The sequence below is a fragment of the Pogona vitticeps genome, chromosome 4 (assembly GCF_051106095.1).
Source record: "Pogona vitticeps strain Pit_001003342236 chromosome 4, PviZW2.1, whole genome shotgun sequence".
Taxonomy (NCBI): Eukaryota; Metazoa; Chordata; class Lepidosauria; order Squamata; family Agamidae; genus Pogona; species Pogona vitticeps.
In genome coordinates this window covers 219,811,766-219,823,107 of record NC_135786.1, presented here as the reverse complement: position 1 = coordinate 219,823,107, position 11,342 = coordinate 219,811,766, and the positions used below count along the sequence as shown (strand labels likewise).

Genomic DNA, 11,342 nt, shown 5'->3' with positions numbered 1-11,342 from the left:
TAAATTAGCACTCAAAACAACAACAACAGCTGCAAATGGAAAGCACAAGCAGGGTGGTGGATTTCTTAATTTTTTTCTTAAAGGTTAGTTAACCATTTCTTAAAGAAAAGCAGGATTTTAAAGAGAAATGGGCTCAGGCTTCTAGTATAATCATTGTCTTAGAACTGGAGAGCTGGAAGGACCTGATGGATCATCAAATCCAGTCTCTGTCAAGGAAATACAGTATGGAATCAAACTCCCAATCTCTTGCTCCATTGCCAGATACCTAAGCCACCCAGGTAGCCAGCACTTCTTGTGGACATGCACACTTACCTGGAAACCTAAATCTTGTGGAGATCTGCCCAGCTTCCAAGAGGACATAGTGTGATAGGAACAAACAGCCCTATTACAACTTAAAGGCTAACACCTTTAGTTGGGCATAAATATGCCAAATAAAATTTGTTAGTTATTTCAGGTTTTTTTTTTTTAACTGACCACTAGACTAGAGGGTGAATGAATGAATACTTTATTATGGTCAAAGACCAGTAAAACCAAATCAACGTACAGTAGATACATATATAGTTTCGTAAAGTCAGTCAGGGTAATGAAATTCCATTAAAACATGATTAAAACAACCCCTTCTTTCCAGTTAATAACATCATATATCCTTAATATAAGTAAAACCTCAGCCAGTGTTACTGTATATTAAAAGCATTACCGTATATTATCCATCTAAAATCACGTACTCAAACATCTGATTACGAATAACCATTGCTGCAGCACAGAATTTGGCCACTTGCCTGGTAATATAAGGGGTATTGTCAGAGTATACTAGAGGGTGTAAGAGTGTTTTGTTATGAAGTTCACCATGGAGGGGGGCAAAGGTGGACACAGGAGCGCTCCAGCCATGGGCATATACTGTATATAGATGCTGCCTCCCAAACTCTAGCGACTGCTGATCTCTAGCATAAATTTAGTGGCCTGCTCCCCACTTCATCAAAAGCAAAGAATGGTGCCTCCGTTTGCCAGCTATTAGACACAACCTTAGTGTCGAACACGACTGGACAAAAATTGTCAAGGGGAACCTTTACCTTTAGTGTGTGTGTAGGGGGGGAGAGGTACAATCAGTGGCCAGAGAGACAATCGACATATGAAAAGGACAAACCCTGATCCAGACACCTGGGAGTTAACCCAAGCAGCCCACCAAAGCTTATGCACCATATTTTAAGGGGTCACAAGTGTCGACGTTGCTTTTGCCACAACAGAACAACACGGTTCGCTGCTGTCCTTAAAGCTAGTCAGGAACAGAGACACACAAAAATTGCCCGGAAAACCTCCCGCCAGCCCCCCCCCCACTTCCCGCCTTGGGAGGCGTCAGCGGCTGCAGCAAAGCCGAGCAGCCAGCGGGACCCGAGAGCAGCCGCCGCCGCGGCTCCACGTGTCAGGGCGGGGCGAGAGAGCGGCGGGGCTGGGCTGGGCTGGGCTGGGCGGGAGCCGAGCCAGGAGTGGCGAGCAAGCTAGGCGGGCAGGCAGGCAGGCAGGCAGGCGAGCGGGCGCGGAGGCTGCGGCAGAACCGGCGCGGCTCCTCTGCCTCGCAAGATCCATTGGCAGTAGACCGCCCCCACCCCACCGCGCAGCCCGGACCAGGAGGGATGGGGCCCCTTAAGGAAAGCAGCAAGGTGAGGCGAGGAAAATGGGGGGGGGGGGAGGATCCGCGGGGCTCTGGGGTGACGGAACTCAGGATGGGAAGGGGGCGGATAGAGCTTCTCTGCATTGCCCCAGGCACGCCTGTACGTGTGGATGCCCGCCAAAATGCGAGCAGTTCCAGGCACCGCGACGTACGTGGGAAGGCTCACTACAGCGTGTCAGGCGTGTGCTCACGTTGGGGGTTTGAGCCGTGGGCAGAGATGAAGACTTGACCTGCTCCTCCCCGTTGATTAGAGAGTAAGGTAACGGAGGAGACGGTTCGGGAGGACCTCCTTTCCTCCTCTTTCGGTTTCCCGACTGCCTGTCAAGAAGCGGCGGCGGCGGCAGCAGAGGCGAGCGAAAGCGGCTGAGTCCAGCTCTGACATCATCATCATCATCTCCCGGGGAGGGCGGGCGCCTCCGTGCGCGCAAGTGGGGCGCTGCCTCGACCCCCTCCTTGCTGCCTCCCCAAAGGGAGAGCCGCTGGGTGCGTGGATCTGTGGATGTTTACCCGCCTTGGGGCGTAAAAAATGCCTTTGGCTATGCGTGCATCCTGCTGTGTGTGAATGCCTCCTTTTGCGCTAGCCACCCACTGGTTACTATATGCCTTCCACCCCACAACCACGACAGGAGCCAGCCCCCAATGATAATTTCATACAATCATTTGTGGGGGGGGGGGAGAAGGTGTAATGTAGCCGAGGTAGATGGATTGTTTGGGGGGGGGGAGCATGAGTTGTGTGTGAATAGTGTATGTGCAGAGGAGGGCATGAAGAGAATCCACCTGTATGCTGTGGGGAGCTGCACTTTGCTTCCCCCCCCCCCCCCCAATAGCAAAGGGGAGCTTGTTGAGGGCTCTGCTCCTCTCCCTCCTTGCAATCCCCTCAGCCTCTCTTCTCCATACCCGGAGGAATCTGACATCATTGCTGTTTACTGGGCTCCTGCTGCAGATCTTTCTCTGTAGAGTTGCGGTTGGGGTGTGTGTGTGTGTGGGGGGGTGAGCTTTCAAAAAATGACGTCAACCCAAAGCTGGGGAGGTTCCTCAGAATGGCCAGTATCCTCTGGTTGTTTCTTCCCTCACCCTCTGCTGGAGTGGGTCTGTGGGGGCTATGGTGGTGGTGGTACAGGTGGTCAAGATGGGGATGCTGATCCTGATAATTGCCTTAAAGAGCCTTTCCAGCTGATCCAATTTTAGAATAATAAATGGTGGTGTTCTTGTTACGCAGGATCCATCAATGTCCAGGTTTGAAAACCACTTAGTTTTCATGTCTGAAGCCTGTTCATTCTTATTTTCCAATGAATACACTTCTAAATGATGCTGTATTTTGTTTGTTTCCTGTTAAGGCTAAATTAAGGCTCCTTGAAATGTGTGTGTGTGTGTGTGTGTGTGTTTTAAATGATGATTGATTGTTGTGAGGAACTATTGCAGAAAGGCTAAACTGCAGTAATGGAGAAAAAACACTGATGTATCCTTGGATAAGCTTTGAGGGGCATTTTGTACATTATAATAGAATTTTCCTTAAAATAAACAAGTCTTTGGCAATTTATAGATGAACATATTTAGCTGGCATAAGCTTTCTTGAACTCCACCCTAGTTCTTCAGATGCACATGAAGAAGTAGACTGCAGACCCCAAATTCTTAGGTCAAATAAAATCTGCCCATCTTTAAAATCCTACAGAACTCATTGTTGATCTTCCTCTGGTTTAACACCACTACTCAGTCTTCATCCATATTCAAGGACATGTTTTAACCCACTGTTATCTCCTGACAAGTAGACCTATATGGAGTTATGCTTGCTAAATACATTTATCCCAATTGATGTCTGTTTGCCATATTGGCCACATTTGAGAAGGGTTAATGAGGAAGCTGAGAACTACAGACTGGTCAACCTAACATTAATCCCAGGGAAAATTCTAGAGCACCTTGTAAGCACCTTGAAAACAAGGCAGTAATAACCAGAAGCCAACATAGATTTGTCAAGAACAAATCCTGCTAGACTAGTTTTATCTTGTGGTTTTTAATTATTATTGGTTAACCTCCCTGGTGGAAGGTAGGAATGCACTAGACATAATATATCTTGATTTCAGCAAAGCTGTTGTGAAAGTGCTCCATAATACAGTGGTGCCTCGCAAGACGAATGTAATTCGTTCCGTGAGTAGCACTGTCTTGCGAAAAGCAGCTTCCCATAGGAATGCATTGTAATGCATTCCTATGGGAACCTTGCAAGGTGAATTATTTTTTCGTCTTGTGAGGCATCAGTCTCGGGGGGGAGGAGCGTCTTGCGAAGCACGGCCCTAGAAGAAGCCGTCTTGCGAGGCACCATTGCAATCAAAAAACCATTCGTCTTGCGTTTTTTCGTCCAGCGAGGCATTCCTCTTGCGAGGCGCCACTGTATTTTGATTCGTAAGCTGACTAGGTGTGGGCTGGACAGAACAACTGTCAAATATATAGTTTCAGTTTTATAGAATCATAAACAGAGAGTGCTTATCAATGGCTCCTTCTCAAAGCAGGAGGAGGTAACAAATGCTGCTGCTCCTGGTTGGGCTGAAATTAGATGCCAAACAGATTTTGAGAGTGGGTGGGCATGTTGCCCTTGCGGGTGGACGTGCTGTGCTCCTGCACATGTGTGCAAGGATGACACGCCCCTCCGCAAGCACAGCACAACCACCTGTGAGCATTACACACCCCTCCACAAGCGTGACACACCCCTCCATGAGTGTGGCACACCCACCTGCGAGCACGGGGGTGCCCACACACCCCAACCGGTCCGTGCACGGAGCCCGCACCCCCCAAAAGGTCCACGGTCCCAAAAAAGGTGGGGACCACTGCTACTGTATAATGTACGAGCCAAGGAATGTAACCAGTCTGTTGTTAGAAGCATTTTGCCACAAAGACTTACAGTGTGTGATTTTATTTATGCAAGCATAAATCTCCAGTAGGATTCTGGCTCCTTTTGTTTTTGTCTTTTTGGCGAAAAGCAAGCCATGAAGTTATGTCTCCAGTGTTACAAAAGAAATAGGAACAAAGTTACTTCAGTAGTTCAACAAGTAACTTGTTATTTTTTCAAATTACTTTTAAGGGCATATTTTTTAAAGTTCTGACATTATTTTTTCAGAGTTTTCCTCCCATTCTTTAATATATATTATTTTAAAATATATGTGTAATGAAAAATAATGGAAAAACAATACCCAAACCAATGGGTAGTCAGGTAAGTTGCTGTTTAGCGATGATAACAAATTGTAACGTATGTATAAGAAGAATCATGTACAAATGAATTCCCCTTTGTTTTTCCTAAGCATTGTGTGGTGGCTACATTCGTTGTTGCCAAGCAAAAAGGTTCCCTGTGTATCCGGGATCTTAGTCATGTGTCACTCCACCCATCTGGAAGCGTTTTGCTGGGAATCCCATTGCCAACGTCACATTTGAGTCAGACCTTTGGTGGGACCCAGAAACAGGAAGGAATGACACATCCTTGCTTGCTTCCCATTGGCAGGAGCACAAAATGCAAGACAAGGAATTCTGCCGCAGCCGCATCCCTCGCCTGGTCCTCCGACCTCATCTCCCCCAGCAACATCCCCATCACCAGAAAGTGTCCCCAGCTTCTGAGTCCCCCTTCTCTGAAGAGGAAAGCAGAGACTTCAACCCCTTGAGCTCTTCTGGAGGGTCTGCAAGGACAATCAGCAGCAACAGCTTTTGCTCAGGTACTAGAAGAAAGTGTTACCTATGACAACGTGGCTCCTTTCCCCCCTGTGTGTTTTTGTTTACTTGCTTTCCTAGAATTGGGCAGGATTTTGGAGATCATTTAGTCCATCCTCCCACTCATTGTAGGTGCTACAGCTCAGAAGGTTACTACAGCATCTCTGATGGATGGCTGTCCAGTTCAGAAATAGGAAATGTCTCTCTGTGTGTTTAACTGCAATATCCCAAATTCCATGGACAGAATAGCAACTGAATGTTATAGGAGTTTTTTGAGGGGTGGGGTGAGGGAATAACTTTCCCATCTCTGATTAGCCTCTGTTTACATATCTACAGCAAGGGGGAGCTAGTCACCTCTCCAGATAGCATGTTCTACTTCAGAACAGTTTTCACGTTTTGGACATCTATTCTAATATTTAGCTAAAATATGCATCCATAATTTTTACCCAATGGTTCAACCACTTTCATCTTGTGTGACAGACAGATAAACTGTCCTATTCGTGTTCCTCGGCAACTGTTTCTGAGAAATGAATTGTACATGACAGACAGCCTATCATTAGTAGCTGAAATCACTTGGTGTTCCAAAGACATGATTCAGGCAGACCTTCATGACTGAGCAGCCATATTTGGAAATGAAGTCTGTGCTTATCTCCAAATAACCAAACACGACCCAAAGCAATCTCATATGCAGAATCCAGAAGGTATAGAAAGCTCTTGTTGTGAGAATTAGACATGCCCAATGTTTAAGGAAATACGCCTCTTCTAATGATAGGCTATCAGCAGTGAATAAGGTGGCCATCATATATGCTGGTGGAAGAACATTGCCAGCATGGCTAGTAGTCACTGATAGCCTTAATGTCTACAGATTTGTCTAAGCTCCATCTGAAGTTGTCCAAGCTGGCTGCCATGCCTGTGTCTCCTAGAAGCAAAATCAAAAAATCAGCTCTGTTCTGTGTGAATTCATTAGATGTGCCCATATTTTGCCATTACAGCCTAATATTATGGTAACCTTCTCTGCCCAAATAGAACGAATAAATTTTTGAAGGAGTAAAGAAGTAGCAAATATATCAGATGCAATCTGTAGAAAATCACTGTTTGAGGAGTGATAGGAGGCACATCTTTTTTTAAAGATCAGAAACACATCTCCCACTCTCTGCCACATGTGTCTTGCTGTATTTTTCCAGATGCTGATTTGGTTAAGGGTGGATATAGTGAAGCTTAAAGAAGAGGAAAATCATTGTCAGTGAAATTCAGTCCAGAACACAGTAAGCATGTGTTGCTGACTGAAGTCAGATGCTAGTGTTTAGAATACTCAGTGTTTATCTTAAACAGTGCATGAAAAATTGCCATGTCTCTTTTAATAGAGCTGAGGTTTATGCACTTTGGCAGTCCTAAAGGGCATGGTTTGCTCAGGAAACACGGAAGGGATTTTAGGTTTTATATGTACTGTATTTTTCCATGTATAAAACTATGCTTTTGTCTAAAATCTTTAGAATAAAAATTGAGGGTCATCTTATACATGGAAGTAAGCTGAGGAGAGAACAAAAACAAGTGGAAGGGAAAGCAGGGATTAAAATGATCCTACAGGGCTTTGATCCCTTTCCCCCTACACTTGCTAAGTTCCACTTAGATTTCTTACTTTTGGGTTAGAAAAGTGGGGAGTATCTTATACATGGAGGTGTCTTATACACGGAAAAATATGGTAAATAGGTGCAATTGGTCTAAAGCAGTGCATCCCAACCTTCGGTCCCCAGAAGTTCTTAGACTACAACTCTCAGAAATCCCAGCCAGCACTGCTAATGGTAAAGGCTTCTAGGAATTTTAGTCCAAGAACAGCTGGGGACCCAAGGTTGGTCTAAAGCAGTACCTGTATCAGACTATTGCTGGGGGAAAAAAGAGTGAGGAGTCCAACGGCACCTTAAAAGTTGCAGACAGAATCCTGGGCATTCCTTCCGTTTATGTGAATGTCCATTGCACAAGTGGTGGAACAGTTTGTGAACTTGCACAATAAACAATCCATAAATCCTCCCAGAACACTCTTGAGAAACTATCCAGCCACTTACGCGATTTACTATTGCACAAATGGAAGAAATTAATAAGATTCTGCTCTAAAGCATTTATTGCAGCAGACACTTCCATGGACATCACCAAAGACATGACGAGTCATCCAGAATTTCAGATGTATATATGAACATTGGACATGATTGGGGATGAGACTGTAGACATGAGGTCAGAGGCAAATTAAATACAGAAAGTACTGAGAGTAGCAATTACTTTATCAGTACAAGCAGTTCCCCTCCTTTTTGCTTGTAATATAAAGATTGTGGCATTAAATAAGGCAATTAACATACATAGTACAATAAACCATTGTTGTGATTTAGACCTCTGATGATACATCAGAGTTTTCTCATTAGGTTTGAATCAAGTTGGTTAATCTGCATAGTGGCTGATAGCGAGTGAGTTAGGCATCTGGCTTCGTAGACAGAGGTTGGGAGTTTAGTTCCCCTCTGTGCCTCCTGGGGAAAGAGCCAGTCTATGTGGCCTTGAGCAAGCTGCACATCCCAGGGTGCCCCCACAAGAAATGTCCCCAGAAACCACTTCTGAGTATTCTATACCTAGAAAACCCTGGAAATGTTCACCATAAGTCAGAATTGACGATGGCACACAATATATAATATACATTACGAGCAACGGTTAAATGTGACTGTGATAATGACATTAAATTGAGATTGATGATACATTGAATTGTTGCCAGTAATAGAAACCGTTAGCCAGTTTAAATCTTTGGGGCAAAATATGTTTATTGAGTCCTACTATAATAGACCCTACCCAAGTCTTGATCTGCCAGGCTATTGACTGAGTAGGTCCGCTCTTCTTGGGACTAAAAATTATAGACCCTAATAGTCATGCATTTGAAAAAGTGATAAATGAAAGCTCAGACAATTTTTTCACAATTTTTATGGTTCCATAGTATTCTCGAAGGCTTCCATGGCCAGCATCCGATGGTTGTTGTGGGTTTTTCGGGCTTTTTGGCTGGGTTCTTGAGGATTTCCTTTCTACCGTTTTACCAGGCTGTGTGGCCAGCATCTTCAGAGCACAGGAGCTAGAATTCTGTCTGTATTCTGGTGTAGTGCGTGGGATTGTTGAGTATTTGTAGCTGTGGGGTCAGTGTTTTTGTTCTTTTCAGGAGATTGAGTGTTCACCCTGATCACAGGAAGCAGCCAATCTCCTGAAAAGAACAAAACCCCTGATCCCACAGCTACAGATACTCAACAATCCCACACACTACACCAGAACACAGACAGATCATGGCCAAACAGCCTGAAAAACCCACAACAACCATTCCATAGTATTCTTTATCATTTTTGTAGGCTTGTAGAATGACTTACAGTCCTTCATAATTCTTGTCCCTTTAATATGTATTGACCTAACAGGCATTCAGTCATGTAACACTATTGATTTGGAACACAAAACTTTCCACTGATTCATTGAGCCCATGTGTGGGTCAATATTAAAATAATGAATTCAAGCAGTGTTGATAGTAGGGATCAGTATGCAAATGAAAGTAGATCTTCCTCCAATGTTAATTTGACTCATGGAAATTCATCTGCACAATAGATAAAAATGCCAAAACCCTACAGCAGGAAGAACTTCACACTAAAAGCCAAATGCATGTTTTATGTACAAGCAGGCAGAAATGATTACTTGATTTATATACATTGCCAACATGTCTTCTTTTTATACTCTTTTCATGGTATCGTGGTTTCCTCAAAGGACTGTAAGAGTTATAATTTAATAAGAATTATTGGATCTCTAAATTGATCTCTCTCAAGCCCTTTCCTTTTACACAGAACTACAATTCCCAGTCTTCCCAAGAAGAAGAATGGCTGTTAAATGGGTTCTGTTACTCCGCTGCAGCCCATTGAATTTCATTGAAGGTCTTTTCCTTATCATGAGCATCTTCTCACATTTTGATTCCAAACCAACCAGCACTCCCTCTTGATTCTCTTAGAACTGCTGCAGGCACCAGAAATACACATGCTATGTTGAAGAGAAAATCTGGCCACCACTTAGAATGACGGGAAACAATCATCACTGCCTTGTATTGGTCAGGAAATAAAACACATTCATTGCTTCCCTCCAACATTATGAGACCAGGTACCTAGAAAGGCTAAGGGACGTGGTGGCGCTGCGGGCTAAACCACAGAAGCCTGTGCTGCAGGGTCAGAAGACCAAGCAGTCGTAAGATCGAATCCACGTGATGGAGTGAGCGCCTGTTGCTTGTCCCAGCTCCCACCAACCTAGCGGTTCGAAAGCATGCAAATGCAAGTAGATAAATAGGGACCACCTCAGTGGGAAGGTAACAGCGTTCCGTGTCTAAGTCGCACTGGCCATGTGACCACGGAAGATTGTCTTCGGACAAACGCTGGCTCTATGGCTTGGAAACGGGGATGAGCACCGCCCCCTAGAGTCGAACACGACTGGACAAAAATTGTCAAGGGGAACCATTACCTTTACCTTACCTAGAAAGGCTAAGGGACAAGCTGTGTTCCTTAGTAATTATTAATTATAGATTCACCAGGAGTTTTGTGGCATGGAAAAAACACCACTTCTTCATGGAATTTCATGGATGCAATCTTGGGATATGGTGTGAATCATTCAGATGGTGAGACATCTACATATGTGTTCCACGTCAATAGACGACGTGTGATGAAACTCCCAACACGTTTGGCATCTGTCCACAATGAAGCCCCACACTAAGATAACCTGTCACTGTTGCTATAAAGCAGGGGTCTCCAAAGCCAAACCCCATGGGCCACATCTGGCCCACCTTGCCTTTTTATCTGGCCCGTGTGTGCGTGCGGGCAGACGGGAGTGTGTGTGTGGGCGGGCAGGTGTGCAGGCAGCAGGTGGGTGGGTGTATATGCACCTATGTATGTTCCTTTGGCACTTGAAAATATGCAATATATATTATGTGGTCCTCACTGTGAAAAGTTTGGAGACCCCTGCTATAAGGAAAGCAATGTACAACATTGCCTTGTTTTTTGTGTCTACGGAAGGGAACAGGGCTGAATTAGAAAGGCAAAGAAAAATTTACTCAATAAGGTTACCATCTTCTATGAAGCAAATTAAGTTCACCTGCCTTTCTGAACTCTAATACAGAAATACGCTAAACGTTCTCCAGTGCTGAATACTACTTCATAACAGTGTATTCCATTGGATGGTTTTTAAATCAACACCATAACTTTATAACTAGTTGAAATATTTGGAGTTCCCAGTTCATATTAATTGCATGATATCAAGTTGATTCTAACTTACAGTGATTCTTCCCAAGTCATTTTAGGTATGAAGTACTCAGAAATAATTTAGCACTCACTTCTTCTGGGGACACTCTGGTACTGTATGAACAAAGTACTGTATAGCTATAAGAGTGTTATTAAGAATTCTGTTCCCCTACCTTGTGTTATTTTGTGTTAATAATTGAACTTTAAGTAATCATTAACCAGGATGTTGTTTCCTTATTTTCCCAATGAAGTTTGTGATTTCCTGTAGTTGCCTTGTAGTCCCTTTGGACTTCATTGTCATACAATTGTTCTTTGAGGTAAAGCTTCTATGCAGATAAATTAATTGCATTCTCTGGAATGTTGGAGAGTTCCAAAACTACCTGTATAATATTAAAAAGCAAAGGAAATGCATGGCATTTGCATAGCTAGAAGAGGCACCTCCACAAATGCTAGCACCCCAAACCCTGGCATAGTTTGTCTTTAGTGTTAGAACAGTCCCAGTCAAAGGGTTTGGCTTCCTGGCACCACTTCTTTTAGAAAATAATACTCCTGAACTCAGTAATTGTCTGTTTGCCTTGCCAAGCTGTTCATTTGCTGTCTTCACCGGTTGATCTCATAGGTGAGGTTCAGCCTACAAACAAAACAAAACAAAGCAAAGCCAAAAAAACCCAATGGTAATAAGATGGTACACCTATGCA

At 44.1% G+C, this 11,342-nt stretch overlaps 1 protein-coding gene across 4 annotated transcripts in view; it reads left to right on the top strand.

Annotated features, from left to right (window-relative positions):
- Nucleotides 1-1,461: 1,461 nt before the first annotated feature.
- Nucleotides 1,462-11,342, top strand: part of SYBU (syntabulin) — a 56,257-nt gene continuing 46,376 nt past the window's right edge. For 2 of the 4 annotated variants that reach the window (XM_078393681.1, XM_072999263.2), the window contains exons 1-2: nt 1,491-1,658; nt 5,157-5,364. In XM_078393681.1, the coding sequence (XP_078249807.1) occupies nt 1,632-1,658; nt 5,157-5,364 (235 nt within the window). In that variant the 5' untranslated portion in view covers nt 1,491-1,631. Of the gene's footprint in view, nt 1,659-5,156; nt 5,365-11,342 lie in introns of those variants that run through there. The other 2 variants (XM_072999264.2, XM_078393683.1) reach the window with 2 other exon arrangements.